Below are 21056 nucleotides of genomic sequence, written 5' to 3' on the forward strand. Positions count from 1 at the left end.
TATATATATATATATATATATAGGGGAGGAGGGGCGTAGTGTGACCAATGTCGCCGAAGAGTTCGGGATCAACTAAAGTGTTGTTTCTCGTGCTTGGAATGCTTTTAAAACTACTGGTACAGCTGTTCGGAAGGCTGGTGTTTGCCGTCCAAGGAAAACAACACCAAGAGATGACCGTTACATTGTTCTCCAGGCGAAAAGAAACCGTTTTCAGTCAGCGAGCGCCATATCTTAGCAGCTGTGCACAGCCACAGGACGACAAGTATCAAGATTTACAGCGCCTCCACAAAGGTAGCTTTTTTGCTAGACGTCCTGAACACTGCATACCTTTAAAAGTTAGTCATCGGCGGCACCGTTTAGAGTGGTGTAGAGAACTCGAAACCAGGACACCTCATCAATGGAGTTGCGTCCACTTCACAGATGAGAGTCGTTTTAGTGCTACAAGTGATTCTCAACGTCAGTTGATCTAGAGAGAGGTTAGAGCTCGATTTCATCCCAATAACATTGCGGAAAGAGATCGTTACGGTGGTCCTGGAGTTATCATCTGGGGTGGCATTATGTTGAACGGGTGGACTGAGCTTCAGATTTTCGACCGAGGCTCTGTAACTGGAGACCGCTACTGCAATGAGGTAATCCTACCCCATGTGCGTCTGTTCCGAGGGGCCATTGGACCAGACTTCATTTTTATGGATGACAATGCCCGGCCACACTGTACTGCTAATGTTCAAGAGGTACTGGAAAGTTAAGATATCACACGAATGAATTGGCCAGCTTACTCTCCACATCTAAATCCCATAGAGCATGTGTGGGATGCATTAGGGAGACGTCTTGCGACACGACAGTATCCTCCTGGTAACACCCATCAGTTAAAAGATGCGTTAAAGGAGGAATGGAGACGTTTACCCCAAGAACTCCTGGATAATCTGGTGCTTAGCATAGAGAGAGGATGCCAAACAACAATTATAGTAAGAGGAGGGCATATCCCATACTAGGGAACATCTGCCAGTTGTACTTACGCTTCTTCAGGCAATCATGTGTAACGCCACTATAAGTCAAATAAAGCCTTTTTTTGTTCTATACCCTACTTTAAGCTTTATATTCATTTCAGCGCCATTATTCTTTTACCATTGTTTAAGTATAAAATAATGTACATCCTACTCAAATTTCATGTCAATCGGATGATTTCTTGCAGAGTTATGACAAAAAACGCACGTGTTGCTTAAGGTTTGCACACCAGTGTATGATTAGAATAATTGTGACAATATCTTACTGACAACTATATCAAATTGAAATTAAACAATCGTTATAATTGAAATTTTTTAGTCGGAGCGAATTTGTACAATATCATTGTTAATTGTAAACCTGCTACTGCTTCAGCAGATTTAAGCAATACCAATTGAAAATTATGATTAAACAATGCTTTTATAATTTTCAACTTATTAAGGTTACTGTTAGTTTAAACGATACGCTGATTAAAATGGAAATATTACAAAAACTTGGTTTATATCAGGATTCTAATCGACTCATAATTAAAAATACAACGAATTTAAACGATATCATGTTTCGAATTTGTCCGTCTTTTTAAAGGTTTATATTCCTTTCTTATATTGCTAAATTTAAACGTTATATCTAACGGTACAAAATAAATCAGTGAATCAGTATTTTAATGAATTAGTTATTAAATCAGGATTTTGTAAGTAACATTCCATTAATCCCTCGTAATGATATTGTATGAGCCGGAATGGTCTTTAAGGCACTGAACTGTCAGAGTAAAGAACTGGGGTTCGATCCCAGTAGCGACTTGAAGCTCACCCAGCTTCAGGTCGATAGCATATATAGGAAATAAAGGCCACCAGTGCTCAATTCTTACCATAATACCAATATTATTGATTACGAAGTTGTACTTAATCTCCTCGACGAACCAAGTGGCCTACAATGGGCTGCTACAAGAAAACTTAATATTTTACTTCTCTTTTTCATGATATTGTGTAGACGTTATTTTGGTGAAAAATAAATAATTTAAAAATCGTCTTTTTTCAATCTTTGCTTATGTGGCTTAGCAAAAGATATTATCAAAATAATTCAGATCTGCTTATGATTACCTTCATAACATCGCAAAATGCGTATAGAAATGAAAAAGAACTACCTGGTTGCCTTTTGTCACTACATGGGCTACTTGCAAAGTAATAGGTATTAAAAAGATCGTTTCTAAGGTCGAAAACCTGGAAAATAGGATGTTAAAGGTTAACAACTTAACATTTTTATAATATATTTTAGACTCTTCTGAATAAAAACTTACTTTGTCTTTTGTAAGCTGATCATTTGAATCCAGTAAAAGAAGACTTTTATCCACAGCTCTTATACCACAAAGAGAATTGGGAGAAGCTGAAATCTTGATTTCAGTGCTTAATCCAGGTTGTTTTTGTTTGTCAGCAAAAGAAAAGTTTACCTGTCATGTAAAAGTATTATTATTGTATAACTAACACAATCTGAATTAAACACTGAAATAAGGATTTCAGTGTTTGCAAAAGTAATATTATTGTATAACTAAAACAATCTAAGTTAAACACTGAAATAAGGATTTTAGTGTTTAACCCAGATTGTTCGTATTTTTTTTGTCAGTAAAAGAAAAGTTTACCAGTTATGCAAAAGTAATATTCAATAACATTATTACGTACTCATTAGAATGAAACGATGGAAGAAATAAATAAATAAAAATTGCAGGATGCGTTGTGGGGGGTTTGTATAAATTGCCACTGAAAATTTGCCGCCGACATTTTTGCCCCTCCCCCTATCTTTTTAATATGATTAACTTCTGGATAATTGTTCAAAGAATGGCTCAAATTTTCCCCCTTGTCGTCAGGCTAACTGTGGAAAAATTTTAAGGTTTTTCTCTCCATGTAACGCAATTGTGGGTTATTTCTTTAAAAAAAAAGTCGTCCACGAAGACTAGTTTGCCCCTGCTTGATCCAGGAGTTTCCTTGTCTTCTGTCTAAGTGCAGAATTACAAGGAAACGGATTTGAACATTGGTAGTTGTAAACTCAGAATTGGTTCGGCTATTCAACACCGGTTGAAAAATAAAGTAAAATTGTCATGACAAAATGATATTAAGCATATTTCAAACTCTCAAAAAAGAAAAAATATTCAAAGAATTTTTACATTGATATTTCAATTAGTTTACCCCAATGCTTAATCCAGGAGTTCCCTTGTCTTTTGAGTTGAATTTAAAATGATAGGGATACTGAGTTGAACTTTGATAGTCGTAAACTTGTAATTGGTTCGGCTATTCAACGCCCGGTTCGCGAAGATAAAATAAAATAAAATGTGAAATAAAATAAACCATAAAATAAAACAAAATATAAAATAAAGTTAAAAAAAAATCATTAATAAAAGAACTAAGTTTTCATTAGAATAATACACAAAAAGCAAAATAAAAACTACGAGTTATTTAGAATCAATTATGAATTGAGCTATTATGTCTATAATAAAAAACTAAAATCAATGAAAAGAGCCTCCTGAATAACCTTTTAATTTCTTAAATCTTTTAATTTTCTTGTTCAGAACTTCTGTCTTACGGATTTGAATTTGGTACGAGTTAATTTTTGGCAGCCATTAATTAAGTTTGTAATTAATTTTTCAGAATAATTGATCACATGAATAATTTTTCTGAACATAATGAGTAATTTCAGGATGTATAAATTTAATATTTCTAAACAAATTAAGATTTTCATAATTACAAGAAAAAAAACCCAACTGATTAATAAGAAGACCATGGTAAAATGCCCGTAAACAATGTGTGGAGTCTTGATAATTTAAAATTTTCTGAGGTATTTATTTCGAAACATTGAATCAGAAATTTTAAGATTAAAAAAATTAGGAAAAGAAAAAGAAAATAAAAAATGTGGTTATGGACAACGTTCTTCAAATAATAGGTTAATAAATTATTTACTTATTTTTAAACTGATTTAAATTGAAATTTTTAGCTTTTAAAATTACCTGTGTAAAATAAAGTGTTTTACAAATACGTGGAAAATTTCATCGTATAAAATGCATAACAGAAAAGAAAAACGTTTGTCAGGGTAACGGAAAATATTAAAAAATTTTGCGCAGTTAACTAATGTTTGTTATTAAATGATGTTGTCAAAAATTCACTCTCGCTTGTTTAACATGAGTTAAAAAATATAAAAAAGTGAGCAAACGTTTCATAAAGAAAGGAATAGGTTGAATGTCAAAAACTGAAAAATCATTTTTGGAATCGTAAAAATAAATCTTGATTCCATCCTCACTATGTTTCCTGCACCCTATAGATTTATGCCTAACGTATAGGTTTCGTTATATTTTGAATACATATTTTTACGATTGCAATTACAAAGTTTGAAACTACGCTCCTCATTCTTTTCCCATATTTGTTTACTAAATCTTTTCGTATTTTAATAAGTCATTTTTAAAAAACGAGATTCTAAATATACCATATTGTTTTATCACCACTTTGTACTCAAATTATCAATTTTCAAAGTATTTTCAGTGAATAAAACATTGAGTAAAATGTCAACCATTCACTAATAATAGGGTTCGAAGAAAAAAAATGTGAAAAAAATCTCGAAATTGAATGTAATATTAGTGACACTGGGGAACAATCTTTTTTTTTTATTTTCTGTTGAATGAGATTTGATAACATATCTCAGATATTTTTGCATTACTGATTTCAAATCTGCAAAAGATTTCGCTCTCCATGCTAGTTTTTTTTTAAATGACATTCTTAGTCTATCTTTTGTCAAAATGCAGAGGTTCAAAAACTTTATATATAACAGGGGACCGCGTAAATGTTGTGACAAGCTTCTGAAGGAGTTACGGTATATAATCAGGATTAACACTGAATAGGAATCCATGCCTGAAAATGTCGTCATATGCCACTAGGGTGCTTCTCTATTATGAATTATATCTCTGTGTGCTTCTGAACAGATCACAATAAGAAAGTACCCTTAGACGGGAATAACGGCTTTTTTTTGTCACTTGTCTTTTTGTAGTTTTATTCCAATGTGTCCTAACTGCTTCAGCTAGTTGCAACAATTAGGCAGCGCATTGTTGCAGATGTATAACATTTTTAAACTTATATATTTTAACAAAAAATAGATTAGAAATGCCCTTTTAATAGAAAACCTGCAAGAGCAAAAATAATTTCAAATTTTTAATCCCTACACTCAAATTAGATCAGATTATGTATTTGTATAAATGCAACCTAGTGGACCGGAAACTAATTTCGTTTCGGTGCTGTGGGGTTGGAGTTATCGACAATGCCAACCTTCATCTATCAAAAGGTACCTCATGATTAAATCAAGTTAGCATGTCTTATATACCAGTGAATTGATGTTTAATATTCGTAGTGGTAGTTAGGCCACATTGCATTTGATATTTGTCATCAAGATTTTATTTTCAATCAATAAAGTATTCACCCTCATTAGCAACAACCGTACAATGCTGGTTCGAAAATGAATCGAAAAAAATGAATTAGTTTTTAAGACTAACGAATATTTAATGCAGCGAAACGACATTACGTTCCGATTCAGCTAGCAATAATGTAAGTTGGTAACTCAATCATTTTTATCAATACCTTATTTTTGAAGCATTTATCAACCTGTACTTGTATAGAATCAGCAACGATTTCTCGGTTATCTTTCACATAATATACTAATATAAAAAACTGAGGAGATAGATTCTGATCTATTTCAACATCAATGTCCACTTCTCCAATGTATGGAAGATACCTGAAAGTAAATGAAATACGCTAAATAAGCCATGAAAAAATACACAAAATTAAATGCGGAAGAAATGAAGATAAGTACAAGGATAATTGACAAGTATTCATCAGTATCAATTATACTGCACGCGTAACTGCAAAGATTAACGATTTTTATTTCTGGTTGTGAAAAAAGTCATTGATTTCATAACTGCAAAGATGTAATTTTTAAATTTCGTCTATGCCTAAAATAACTTTAAATGTTTATTACACATTTTATACGTTCAAATTATTCTAGCGATGGCCAAAATTAATTCAAATAAAAATAATTATATCAAAACTTAAGTCATGAATAAATTTGAAGCATAAATTTTGCTATGATGTTCAAGATAAAAATGAAATCTTTTCGCTATGTATAAAGAGTATCTACTATAGTGAAAACTACGTATACACATTGTTGGATAATATCAATNCATATCGAGTCATGAATAAAATTGAAGCATACATTTTGCTATGATGTTCAAGATAAAAATGAAATCTTTTCGCTATGTATAAAGAGTATCTACTATAGTGAAAACTACGTATACACATTGTTGGATAATATCAATCAGATCTAAGATTCTTCAATAAAACAACTATTAAGCAAGGGTAATAAGTAGAGAAGATGGAAGATAAATTTGTGGCAAATACAGCATTAGAATTCCTTTGCATCACAATTCCAGCACTTGGTTAAAAAGTGGAGAACGAGGTGGATTGCATTGAGAAATTAGTGGTGAAAATTGTCTTTAACATTTTTACCACCTATGTAATGTAGCATGTCATCAGTTTCTGAAATTTTAAGTTTTTATAAATAAATATATAGTGTTTTAGGATTTTAAATTGTTATATGACAAATAATTTACTCACATTTTTTATTATGTTTAAAATGCTCATAGAGCATTGAGATAATATGCATATAAACACGAGGAAATTATTTGTTATAATTATAATTATTGTTAGAAAATACCTTATTTAGAAAATATTAGCGAATTAACTTAACTCTGTATTTAGTACTTGCAGATGGCATTTTTATGTTTTTTTAACTCAAAAAGTTAAGTATTTTCAAAGGTGCTTCTTAACATGCTTATATCAATTATCCAAATTTTATTAAAAATCCAATTATCCAGATATTAAAAATTACACTGGGGAACATTTTTTTGGTTATCTGTTGCATGAGATTTTTTTAAAACAGATCTCAGATATTTCAATATTGCTGATTTCAAATCTGAAATTACTTTATCTTACCAAGCTGCAGTTTTTTTAATAGCAGTTTTAGTCTATTTTTTGTCGAAATGCACATGATTAAAAACATCCTATATAACAGGGTGGGGGCATAAAGATTGTGACAAACTTCTAGGGGAGTAAGAGTACATCAATTGGATTAAAATCACATTGGAGCCCATGCCCGGGATTCGCGTCATATGCATCTAAGGGCACTTCCTCTTATGAACTATTACTTCGTCTGCTTCTAAACAGTTTATAATGGGGAAGTGTCCCTAGGCCCGTACGATGACCTTTCCAGCATGGGCTCCTAGGCGATACTAATCCTGCTGATGTTCCCTAACTGTCCTATAAGTTTGTCGCAACATTTACGCAACCCCTTGTTTTATATAACGTTTTTAAACTTTTACATTTCGACAAGAAATAGAATAAAAACTTCATTAAAAAAATCTGTATCCTTAGGAGCAAAGCTAATTTCAGATTTAAAATTCCCACACCTGAATTAGGCAAGATCAAGTATTTGCATAAATGCCACAAAAAATTTGTTCCCTAGTGTTAGCTATATGCTTTGAAATGAATAATGAATGAATATAATATTATTGAAAATTGAAAGGAAATATTTTGACATTCAATTACAACGTAGTTTCAAAGTTTATGTATGCTTTACAGTTTCTTCCTTAATTATATTTTTCAAATAAAAAATAGCATAAATTGTTACATACTTATTTAGTTTCAAACATTTTATGAATGCAACAAATTTTTTTTCCCCTAGTGTTAGCTATATGCTTTGAAATGAGAAATGAATGAATATAATATTATCGAAAATTAAAAGGAAATATTTTAACATTAAATTACAGCTTAGTTTCAAAGTTTATGAATGCTTTACAGCTTCTTCCTTAATTATATTTTTCATTCTTCCTTAATTATATTATTTATTCCAAATAAAAAATAGCATAAATTGTTACATACTTATTTAATTTCAAACATTTTATGAATGCAGCAAAAAATTTGTTCCCTAGTGTTAGCTATATGCTTTGAAATGAGTAATGAATGAATATAATATTATCGAAAATTAAAAGGAAATATTATTACATTAAATTACAGCTTAGTTTCAAAGTTTATGAATGCTTTACAGCTTCTTCCTTAATTATATTTTTCAAATAAAAAATAGCATAAATTGTTACATACTTATTTAATTTCAAACATTTTATGAATGCAGCAAAAAATTTGTTCCCTAGTGTTAGCTATATGCTTTGAAATAAGTAATGAATGAATATAATATTATTGAAAATTGAAAGGAAATATTTTAACATTAAATTACAACTTAGTTTCAAAGTTTATGAATGATTTACAGCTTCTTCCTTAATTATATTTTTCAAATAAAAAATAGCATAAATTGTTACATACTTATTTAATTCAAACATTTTATGAATGTAACAAAAAATTTGTTCCCTAGTGTTAGCTATATGCTTTGAAATGAGTAATGAAAGAATATAATATTATTGAAAATTAAAAGGAAATATTTTAACATTAAATTACAGCTTAGTTTCAAAGTTTATGAATGCTTTACAGTTTCTTCCTTAATTATATTTTTCAAATAAAAAATAGCGTAAATTGTTACATACTTATTTAATTTCAAACATTTTATGAATGCAACAAAAAGTTTGTTCCCCAGTGTTAGCTATATTCTTTGAAATGAATATAATATTATTGAAAATTTTAAAAAAATATTTTGATGCAACAAAGTATTTTAGTTTGTAGTTTCAAAATTTATGTATGTTTTACAGTTTCTTCCTTAACTATAGTTTTCAAATAACAAGTAGCATAAATTGCTACATACTTATTTAATTTCAAACATCTATATATATATTTCTCTTAGAAGGCGACAAAAAAAGCCTCATTACAACTCCCCGAATGGCAACGCTGGAAAATCGACCAATGATTACTGCTAAAAATGTCACATGCCAAATCTAGTTGAGGTGGATCAACATATCGCGCTTTTAAAAACGGAAACTGAAATAACCAGAGAGAGCATTCTCACCAAATGTGATCTCTTCCGAAATTCACCCTATCAGCGGCGGCAATCTCATACAATTAAGCTAAGCAGAAGTGAGTAGTCTTCGTCGATAGAGCTCTATTTTACTAATTTGTCGAAAGCGCTCTTTTTCACGAATTTATAAATTACGAATTTATTTGACGAATTTTGATTTATATCACGAATTTATTTGTTTTATTATTGTTATTAGTTATTCATTGAAAAATGAGTCTCAGTCGTGCTGTTGCACTTTAAGATTTTATACTATAGCACATTTCTAATAGGTTTAACGAATTGCATGTCATTTATTTGAATTCAAATTTATTTTAATGACTTAGTATTTACTAAAATTCATATAAGATTGCGTAGTAATTTTCGTGGGTTGGCGAGCGTTAGCGAGCAGGGGGCACAGCCCACTAGTTTCATGAAATTTTTAAAATTATATGGAGTTTAAAATCAAACTTACCTCACAGATGGGAAATCGTTTATTGCAGAATGTCCAACAACAGATGAGGGTGGATCCAGTTGCATCTCCATTCCGTCTATAATTTTACTAGCCATTTCATATTTACTCGAAACATCTTTTTCCATACTAAAAGTTTTTGTTGTTGTGTTATGAACCACAATAGTTTCTTCGTGTATCACCTAACACAAGGAAAGGCATAGTTTAAGTATTAAAGTATTCTTGAAAACTATTTATGTAAAATTTACATATTATTCTAAATAAAAAGATAATTTCGAAGCTGATGATATTGAAGGGTTGATTCAAAACAGAGGTAAATCTATATTGAGAGTTTTGAGACTACAATATTTTTAATTTTATAGCAAAACAATAATCTTCTTGATTCCTTATTAAATACTAAATTGGAAAGTTTTTTAATTCACGTTGAAAATATGTTAAAAGAATGTAGTAATAGAGCACACACACAACCCAACCATAACAAAAACCTCTTTTTTAGGACTCTATCTCTTAACAGCTGTGTTAAGAATATCACCTAATTTTGGTTCCCTTCGGAAGACGAGGAGAGAGTTTGAGCTCTATTCTACAAACACTAAACACGTGTTGTGGTTCAAGGGATAGATGGCTCACCTCCCAATGAGGTGAACCGGGTTCGAATCCTAGCGACGGATGGTCGATACGAATTCCGTACCCAGTTTGCACCAGTCACAGTGCTGACGAAAAATATCCTCAGTGGTAGACGGATTATGGGTTAGTCTCCATGACGTCAAGCTGACCGTGGGAGGTTTTCATGGTTTTTCTCTTCGTCTAACGCAAATGGGAGTTAGCAAATGCAAAAGTCCTCCCCAAAGGCAAACTTTTCTCAATATTTGATCCAGGAGTTCCTTTGTCTTCTGGATTGGGTTCAAAATTACAAGGCTACAGAGTTGAACATTAGTAGTCGTAGACTCAAAATTGGGTTGGCAATTCAATAATGATTACAAATAAAACTTTAAAAAAATTAATACACCATAACCAACGAGAGGACATTAGGTCACGACAGATTTAATGTGCACGTTGCTGTATATGCATGTCAGTTGTTTAGTTAGCTACCAGGATCGAACTCGGGTCTCCTAGTTCATTTAAAGTATGTTTTAAAAAAAAACGTATTGTTGTCCAAAACATACGAGATTCTTCGACAAATCGTGATCAAAATGAAATGAAAAATTGGCTTAAAAAGGAATAAAAAAATCACATAGGAACATGGGATTGCAATCGTTGTCCCGTGTGTCTGGAGTGGATTTTCTTATTCTGTGTAATATAGATGGACAATAAACGAAAAGTATTCTACGTTATTTTATTTTTACTGTGCTTCTACATTTTACACATTTAGGACTAATTCCTAACAGAAAATGCTCAAATTTTTAGCTTGTCTACTATTGTTGCTGGTTAGGGTCAAGATCTGGTACATTTGAGAAGGCGTGTAACGGTCCACGCAGCGCCGATGCAAGGAATATTTCCAGGTATTTGGTCAAATCTTTCAGTATACCTTGTAACTGTAATGGCCGTAAATGCGTAATACATGTAGAATAAGTGTAAAACTAAATTTACAAGTCTTCCTAAAATTTGAAAGTCTTCCCTAGAGGAACAGGACAGCGTCCTGGAATCCTCTATTATATATTTTTTTTTTGTTTTGCCTGCTTTGGTTTTCCTTTCATTCCGACAATAAACTTTTGAGCAACCCACCAAGTTTAAAGTAGTAAAAGTTTACCTGATAGTAAAACTTGAATTCTGAGTTACCATCAGCTGTGAATAGAAGCTTGAAGGTTTGCTTGACTCCGCAAGGTAAGGGGTCGTGAACTGGCTGAATTTGAATGAAACTGCCAGATGGCGAATAGAAAGGATCTAAAAATTTTGATGTCCTGGGTTGTTCTAGGCTGAGATTTCTATTTTCAGAAGAGCTGTCGTGATATTTCAAAGATTTCGCCTGTAAATGAAAAAAAATTAATTAAAAAAAATAATTGATATTCATGTCTGACATGAACAATTAATTTATCAAATTCGTTCCCCTGCTTCGTTTTACGACGGTTATTAAACTCAATCTTTCAACATAGAAGAAATGATTGGGTACTTGCAACTCGAGAGGTGAAGGGATTATGCCTATCTGTGGGATTTAAATCAGATTTAATTGTATATCTGTAAATGACGTCAATCGTGTGTATCGAAGCTGATTAGTTTTTAAATCGACAAATGCTCCAATTTGCCTACGATGACATCATTTACAGGTATTCAATTAGATACTTCAAACTTTATGCATTTTCTGATTGATACTTACTGTTACTTACACGTTTTTTTCTAGTATATTAGTTATAATTCAATTATTCCACTAATTCTCTTTGTTGAAATTCTTGTTCAAATTTATTTAAAACATACCAACCTGCACATTTAATACTGCAGGTAAATTCCGGAAATGTTTATTTCACTCGAAGTGCAATAACGTGATGTTTTCCTCCTGGATACCTTAAACGTGTGATAATATCGAAATAAGTTGGTTGCTTCAAGTTATTTACGAATCGTAATACGCAGGCTCAGTAAGTTATGATGCAGAGTGTTGTTAAAATAATTTTAGAGATTCGAAAAATTGTTTTTAATTCTTGGCACAAATGCGCTCGTCACATAGGGCAGGTAAATAATAAGAGATAGTCTGGCTTAACAGAGCAACAGAGCGGCAGTGTTCCTTAAAAGAAAATACGAATGTTTCTTTTTTTTTTTTATCTCGAAATGTTTCCATATTTGGAAATCAGTCACAAAACGACATTTTTATTCGTATTAATTCGGTCAAATGTAAGTAAAAAAATTGAATTGAATCTGGTTTTAGTGATGCACTACATAGTCCAATCGGGATACGTGAACTAGTTTATATTATAGATTGCGAACGTTAAATTAGTTATTAAATAAAAATAATTTAAACATAACTTACTTCGAGAGATATAGAGACGTCATCGACATTTTGGGGTAAAATTGTATAAGCAATGATGCCTCTGGCGTTTGACGTAAAGTTGGAGCATATTTCTATCTTCCGCTTTGCAAACCATACTGCTAAAATGCGCTGTTTGTCTATTATGGTACATATCTCTATTGGCTCATTAGGAGCAGGAGTTTTGTCTGGATTTGATACCTTCAGCTGCATAATAAATTTTTTAAAAAATGAATGAGATAATTGAAAAAGTAATTTTATGAAAAATATTTTCACCGTTGAGTTACACTAATGAGTAATAATTTATCTTATTTTTGGTAAACGAAATATAATTTATTATTTCATAATTTGAAAGTAGGATGCATATAGAAATCATACATGTATTTTCAAAGCGAATTCGTCTCTGTAAGTTTCAGATAAAACCCGGGTACTCTGAACCGGAAGCTTCTTTTTACCCTATTTTTCATTCATTTGTTTTTATTCATTGGTTTTTCCACTAGACTGTGATTGTAATACTACTTGATTATCTTTGCTTTAAACATGAAATTCTGTTTGCGTTTAGTACATACTCGTTCTTATGACACTAAACTTTATACTTTCAACTCACTAAGTCGTGTTCGAACAGTGCGTTAATTGTTAGGGCTGTAATATTAATTCACATATTCTTAACAAGTATTTTGATCAAAAACATAGTTTTAGATTCGTATATATGATTTCTCTTACACGGGTTTGTTGATTTTGCCGAATAATATTAATTATATACAGGTCAAAGTGCTAACTCAATTTTGAGTTATCCCGAAAAAAGTAGGGTAGGAAAAGCTTTACTACAATATGAATTTTGAATTTATTGTTTTCTATTGTTCTGTCCATAGTTTTCTGGGGATTTAGGACACGCGATCAGTATTTATATTGCATAGGAACCCATAGTCGGAAATGTCGTTGACGCAGATAGGGGAACTTCCGTATTGTAAACTGTTTCTTCCTCATCTTCTGAACACGAATTTTACGTGTGCATGAATTCTTATGCATTTTGGGTACTTGCACTTCGAAAAGAAGAAGATCAAATATACCCGCTTATGTGACCTATAAGGTCAGCTCTTGCCGGTGTTCACTAAACAAAATGGCACGACAAAGTTGTGCTAAGTTTTTCCACATAAAGTTAGAATGTTAATTAACGCGAAGTTAATTAAATACAGTACCATACCGCACATTGAATTCGTTGAAATATAATTCTTTTCTATATTTATTATTTGTTCATGCATTTTATTGTAACATGTGATATATATTTGTGAACCTATCAACTTCAATGCATAATTAGTTTGTTTATGTTCGATATGACTTCATGCCTGTATTTGTGTTAAGTAAGAAATATATAGTGAGAATTGAAATCATTGTGAAAGAATCTTTGCGAAGGATTATACAATGTATCACTTAAGAGAATTGATACTTGACGGGGTAAGTTACCTCAAAATAGAATGGAAAGAACCGTTGATAGCTTGAACAAAGTTACGTTTTAACAACCAATCAGGCTCGAGATACCCACACTACGTCACTTGCAGGCATCCAATTTCAATCTCAGTGATGTGCCCTAACTTCCCCAAAAATATGTTGCTACATTTACGTGATCCCCTGTTATATGTAACGTTTTTAACCTTCTATAATCTGACAAAAATTGAATAAAAATGTCATTTTTTTTAAAAAAAAAAAGTAAATTTAGCTTGGATAGAGACACTGATTGCAGATTTCTAATCAGTGATATGATAGTATCTAAGATCTGTTAAACAATCTCATGCAAAGCTAAAAAAAAAAAAACAGTTCCCAAGAATTATTAATGGTCTTATATTTAGATAAAAGAGTGTAATGGCAATCCGTCAATATCCTTTTGAACACAATGTACACTACATTGGATGAAACTAAGTGAAAAGTATTAAACAAATATTAATTTTAAATTTTACCTTAATTAAAAAAATGAAATTATAGTTTTGTGAAATGTAGTACCACCTTTCCATTATAAGGAAGACCAGGCTTATAATATTCCAGGCCATCGAAAAATTCGAGTTCTAGGGGATGAGTTGTCCGTGAAAGATATTTCGTGTCTTCCTTAAATGTACCTAACAGAATGAAAAAAGAATGCTGAATGCAGGAAATTTAACATACCTTTAGACACGCTACTATATATATAGCCACACTACTATAAAATATACTATTTTAAAATTTAATTTTTTTTCGAATTTGTTATAAGAGATCATTGAGAAATTTCTAAGTAAATAAATACATGAATAAAGATAAAAAAAAATTTAAAAAAATGTAAAATGCATAATTGTGAATATTGTTCTAACAGTATTATTTATAATTCATTTGAATTAGAGAAATGTACTGGTTCTGTATACGTGAAAGTATAATATTTACGAGATTTAAATCACATTTTTCTCAAAAGAAAGTTTTTCATACCAGCACTCAAGATTCATTTTGAAAATCATCAGAGCGCCCCAAAAATTAGAAAAAAAATCAATTAGTAACATAGATGAGATGAAAGAAACATACGGTTTGCTGCATGTTAATTAGATGACCAACTTCCAATTAACAACCTTTAGGAATTTTTTAAAAAGTTTGCTAAAAGATGGAGCTGCTAACGGAGAAAATCTAATAACACGATGTTTTCAAAATAACCACTTTTTTCAAAACAACGTTTGAGGACAAAAATAGCCTATACTTTAAGAATATTTTAGTATTTTAGTTAAATATTTTAGTTGAATGGTCTCGCATATAACAAAAAAAAATACCATTTTGTAGTTTTTCCTGTAGAACACAGCGAATCACACATTTCAATCTCCTTCTGTTTCTCATCCATTGACTCAAATCGTCTGCTATTTGTATGTAATGCTAATGTATAAGATACGTTTCGATTATTTAAATAATAAAACCCGATTTTTGAAAATAAAAGCTTTTAACTTGAACCTTCCTTTATCAAATTGAGACTACCTCAGGGCAGTCCTACATTTGCCAGGGATATAGGTTCTGGACGTAAGACTTCCAGGATTTGATTTTTATCTTTTTCATGTCTTCTTCCACATCCTCAAATTTTTTTCTCTTTTGTGAACCAGATGACCTAAATTGAATCGAACGGTACTTATCGGTTATTGTAGAGACCATGTATTGGTGACTACTAACACGAACAGTGCTCCTAATAACGGATACGTAGAAATCACATATTTCATTCATTCAAAAACATTGCTAATGGTCGGGATAGCCTGGTTGGTAGGACGTTGGGCTTGCGTTCGTGAGAACGTGAGTTTGAATCCCACCGGAATCCCCGTGTAGTAAACGGTGACTGATGCCCGTTAATTCTGTCTGGGTCACACAGTCCTTCAAGTTCCAATAACAAATCAATGTTCCTGGGTTTACTGAATTGGAGATTGATCGTTCTCTGATTCAGGTCAAAGTTTTGATCTGTGGATGAATAAATGGAGTATGATTGGGTCCTTCCTCTAAAACGGGCTGTGACGTGTGTGTGGCTGAAGTCGTGTTTTTGATCGTAGATGGTGCCATTGAAAAACAAAAAACACACATCTTCTGCTTTAAAAATTCACTTTATTTCAAGCAGAATTTGCCTTATGCTCATGAAAAAATACGCTTATGGATTCCATATGCTTAAGGCAAAAGTGTATGGCAAAATCTTACTATAGATAAAATCCCATAGGAATATCCTATCATATTTTTTTATGGCTAACCTATGGAAAATTTTCCTAAATGGCAATTAAATTTCATGGAATTAATTAAAAATTACGAGAGTAATATAATAAAACTTAAATTCAACGGAAACTACTTTAGTGATAACTTTAACATTTTGTAAATCTTCACCTGAACCATCTTCATCAATTTCGCCATCTTCGCCAAATGTTGCATATACATTTATATCAGAATAGTAGTACTTCCCGTCTGGTTCGATATCGGGAACTGATATATTGAAGTTGTAACAACCACTTATCTAAAAAAAAAAAAGAATAAAACTTCTTTAGGTATTTATGAAACAAAATTTTGACTTCAATTATTGCAATTATTGTCAAAAATAAAAGTTATAATTTCGGACAAAAATCAATATGGTTCGTTTCTGTGATGATTGAGATCTATACATACGATTGGAGCTGTAAAAAGCTTTCGTGGCTCTGAGTTGACATACGGTCACAAAGACTTAAATGATATTTAAAATAAATCTCTGTTTGTTTTGTGTCGTCCTTTTGCTTAATAGCAATCATTTCAATTCCATTCTCGCAAAGTGTTTTCATGCACGCAAAAATTTACAAGAATTTGAGTATTCGAAAAGTTTTTACGCTTAAAATTAAAGAATTTTTTTTTTTTTGCGTAGTAATGGTTGCACTATCATCACCTCTAACATACATTTTTAGAATTTTTATCGCTTGATTGTGGTGAATTTCAACTTGGCTGCGATTAATATCTTCGCACAGTTTAGCTTTATGAGCTTAGGCTGGGTACAGTTCCTGATATGAATAGTCTAATCTTTTATCAACATGTATTACTTACTCAAATAGTGCAAAGTCACTATACAATAATAATAGTAATAACAGTAATCATAATAATATTAATAATAATAATAACGTTAATAATAATAATAATAATTGAGAAATGGGATTATTTAAACTCTCGAAATTGTGTCGGTATATGTCTATCTGTTTTGGGTATGATTGTGTAGCCGATTGCTCATGTTCTATTTTTACTTTTTTTCATCCCTTAAAAAGGATCCATAGATAGTTTCATTTAATATTTGCCTTATTTTTTTTACTCTTTCTTTTATCGCATAAGTGTTAATTTTGGAAATAATATATTTTTTTAGAAAGATATTATATTTAATACTTATTGAAATGATAATAACATTTAATAATTCAATATTGAAGTAAATTTTCATACATGCTCAGAAATATTTATTTCTGGTCTTGGTTTCTTCGAATATCTTGAATTATAATAATAATTGTGCATTGAATACACTGTTACATTTAAGAGACCTTGCACTGGTTTGCCGTATGTATACCTGAAATTAAAGTTTTTTTTAGCTACATCGTATTATATGAAAAATAAACTGTATGTTAATAACACAATATTATATATTTTTGAACAACATTATTATGTAATTAAACTATACATTACTAGTTATATAATAGACAAAATAGATAGTTTTGTTTTGATACTTTTGTGAAAACATGTAATTAATACTAATAAAATGCAATGCGAACATGATACTTCTTCTTCTTTATTGACTCAGCAGCCATTCATAGACCATGGCCTTCGTTAGAATCGTATTCCATTCTGCTCTTTTCTTTGCTAACTTAATTTGGGCGTACCTCAAACACGTTTAGAGTATCAGACACAGCTTATGATATTTAAATTCTTCGTGTATTTTTTTTAAAAGTTCTTTTTATTTAAAATTGCTCATGATAGTTTTTATATTAAAAAAATCTCACAAAGTTATCATTTTTCCGAATTGGTCAAATCTACCCTTTTTTGTACCTCATTACAAATCACAATAAATCAAAGTTAGTACTTTATCAACAAAGAAATAATACATATAAGAAACTTCTATGTTTATTATATATACTATAATATCATTGATTAATACGATAAATTAAATAGCATTTCCTCATAAAGATAAATCAACAGTTAGTCAGTGCCATTGAATACTTTTAATGAAGGATCTATTAATAATTATTGAATCTCCTTGTAATTGGAATTATTGTTTCAAGTTCATATTTTGTACATTCGTTGACTTGGTAACGATGTGACAGGTGCTACTCTTTTTATTCACACGTCAGTTGAGGAGTATCAATTGCTCTTAACTGTATATTATTATAATATTAAGGCTATAATATTAAATAAGCAGGGTATGGGAATTGATTTAGAAAAATTGAAGTACTAAGTCGCAGTTTTGTAATAACATTATAAGGTGATAGCTTGAAATATTACTTTCCTTGTCTTTTTTCTATCTATAGCGCTAATTACTACTAATAATCATTCAACTCCACATTAAACTAGGCAGTGTTAACTAAACAGAAGTTGGCTATTATTTGTGACTCTTAATAATCGAGGAGCTGTGTCACATCTTAATAATAGGATAGCGCTGTGAGGCGACCACTATAATAATAGATAGTTTTTTGTATACTATTACCTGTTTAATAAAATTTGAATGATGACCATTTTTTAATATATGAAAAATTAAAACAAGAAATCATTTTTATATCATCACGTGCATTAATGTAGTTCTTTACGCTTGCCTTAGTCTTGTATTGGTTAAGTGTATCGGGGCAAATATTCATTTATTACAACATTTTTGTTATTATATAGTGTAAAATAATCGTGCCTGCAATATTTATTTTAAAAACAAGTGGGGTTCATTATTGCTCTAACTCTACGCTTCGTGTTTATGGAAAAGCTTCGCTGTGCAAGATTTAAAGTAAGTTCAGTCTGCAAAGCTGCGAAAATGTACAAAAGTGATACATAAAATGATTCTTGATATATAAAGCTGGGGATCAAATTTTTTGTTTCATTTATACGAATGCTTGATTTTTCAGAATTCAGGTGCGATAATTTCAAGGGGTTTAACTCAAATTATGAAAGGGTTTAGTTATGAAAGGGGTTATTATGAAAGGGGTTGACTCAGTTATGAAAGGGGTTAGTTTTGACTCAAAAGCTACAGATCAGATTTTATTTTGAAAATCACATTTCTAGTCTATTTTTGCTGTAGAAATTTACAAATTTAAAAATATTTTGTATATCAGAGGTTCACATGAGTGCTGCAACAAATTTCTAGGGGAGTCAGGGCATTCACTATTATGACAGAAACATTCTAAGAAACTCATAATAGGGAAGCGCCCTTTTACAGGTGTATAACGTCCTTTTTAGGCATGGGGGCCTATACAGTTGCAATCCAAATTATGTGTCCTAACTCCCCTAGAAGTTTGTTGCAACATTTGCAAGCAACCAATCATATATAACGTTTTCAAACTTGAATATTTCGAAGAAATTGCAAAAAAGCAGACTGAAATTGTCATTAAAAAACTGTTGCTTAACCCCTTCCTTCTGGCTCCCGTGAAAATGACGGGGTGAGATTTTGCCCGCTATTTCTCACTCCCGTGATATTGGAGGGCTGGAATGTTCAGTAGTAACGCGCCAATAAGAATAAAACTAATTAATTTCTTTTGCCCGGAAAACATTTTATTTTATTTCTAACATTTTACTCATTTTACACACCTGATGGCAGGACCAGGATATTTTTAAAGTAATTGTAAATAATTAGTTTATTTTAAACTAGTTGCAGCACTAATCAAATACGTAATACAAATACAAAAGCCAAAAAAATAGGCACTTTTATGACCGTTTTCTTGAAAATTAACCGATCGTTAAGGGGTTAAAGAGAGAAACTGATTGCACGCCTCAAATCAATATTAAAAATGTATCTAAAATCTGATAAAAAATTTTATGTAACAGAAATTTTTTTTTGCTTTTAAAGTATTTGAAGACAGTGAACAATTGGATGGAAAAAAAATTAAAGCGTAAATACTAGAGTGAAATAAAATAACAGTTAATAAATCTTACTTTGCACAAATTTCTACTGGAATGTTTTCCGCAGTAGATAGTGTGTAAGAAGGGAAATTAATTTTAAGATCATAGGTAGGCAGTTCTATAAATATGAAAAGGAAATATTAAACAAATCACACAAGAATAATACTTAAGTTATATGCATGGGAAGTAACTAAGAAAAAAGTTCTATCAACTCTGTTTTTCATTAGAGTATTCTAGAGTATTATTTTCAGTAGAGTAGAGTCCAAACCGTAAAACATCAAATTAATAGCTTAGAAGTTACAAAAAAAATTATCTATAAAAAGTACCATTTTTAATTTATACATACTTACTTAGCTATTTACGCAAGCACAGAATTGTTTTCTGATTATTTTTACGCCGAATTAAACGAGACCAAATACTAGATGGCAGAATTAATAGCTTACAAATTATGAGAGAGGAATACACGAAAATACACAGTAAAAATTTCTAGATCAAATTTCTAGACATTCAACATGCACTAATGGACACCGCGATTCAAATCTCTTGGATGAAAGCGCATAACAATAAAGAAGGTAATGAGAGAGCGGACGAATTGGCCAAAAAAGCAACATAAAGCATTAAAAATTATTCATTTCCTCTCCCTGTTTCACACCTAAAACAATCTCTTAAAAAATCTTTATCTAGTAATTGGCAAAACCAATGGAATAGACGTCTGTTTAACATCATCAATAATGTCAACTACTTTAATTCAATTCCAATTAAACAAGTCATCTGGTTCCTAACAGGTCACGGCCCTTTTCCTTCTTTCTTTCATTACCTTCATATCTCGGATACAAACCTTTGTACCTGTGGTCATCCAGGTACACCAAAGCATTACTTATCAACTTGTCTTTACACAATATCATGGCATACACGACTTTCAAACATTAATAATTTACATATTTGGCAAAAACACTTTCTTACAAATAAAACATTAAACTCTAAATTAATTAACGTAATGAATTTTCTAGCAGAAAACGATTCCTTATTAAAATT

The 21056-nt window shown here is 31.1% G+C and overlaps 1 protein-coding gene across 2 annotated transcripts in view; it reads right to left on the reverse strand.

Annotated features, from left to right (window-relative positions):
• The window catches only part of LOC107450331 (alpha-2-macroglobulin), an 81722-nt gene that overhangs the window by 47198 nt on the left and 13468 nt on the right, over positions 1 to 21056 (reverse strand). For both annotated transcript variants that reach the window (XM_071183084.1, XM_043047099.2), the window contains exons 8-17: positions 20055 to 20139; positions 17376 to 17496; positions 16311 to 16437; positions 14451 to 14560; positions 12453 to 12656; positions 11244 to 11459; positions 9500 to 9678; positions 5613 to 5766; positions 2300 to 2449; positions 2147 to 2222 (exon numbers count right to left, since the gene is read on the reverse strand). In XM_071183084.1, coding sequence (XP_071039185.1) covers positions 2147 to 2222; positions 2300 to 2449; positions 5613 to 5766; positions 9500 to 9678; positions 11244 to 11459; positions 12453 to 12656; positions 14451 to 14560; positions 16311 to 16437; positions 17376 to 17496; positions 20055 to 20139 — 1422 coding nt within the window. The remainder of the gene's footprint in view (positions 1 to 2146; positions 2223 to 2299; positions 2450 to 5612; positions 5767 to 9499; positions 9679 to 11243; positions 11460 to 12452; positions 12657 to 14450; positions 14561 to 16310; positions 16438 to 17375; positions 17497 to 20054; positions 20140 to 21056) is intronic.

Source organism: Parasteatoda tepidariorum, chromosome 7 (assembly GCF_043381705.1).
Source record: "Parasteatoda tepidariorum isolate YZ-2023 chromosome 7, CAS_Ptep_4.0, whole genome shotgun sequence".
NCBI classification, from domain to species: Eukaryota; Metazoa; Arthropoda; class Arachnida; order Araneae; family Theridiidae; genus Parasteatoda; species Parasteatoda tepidariorum.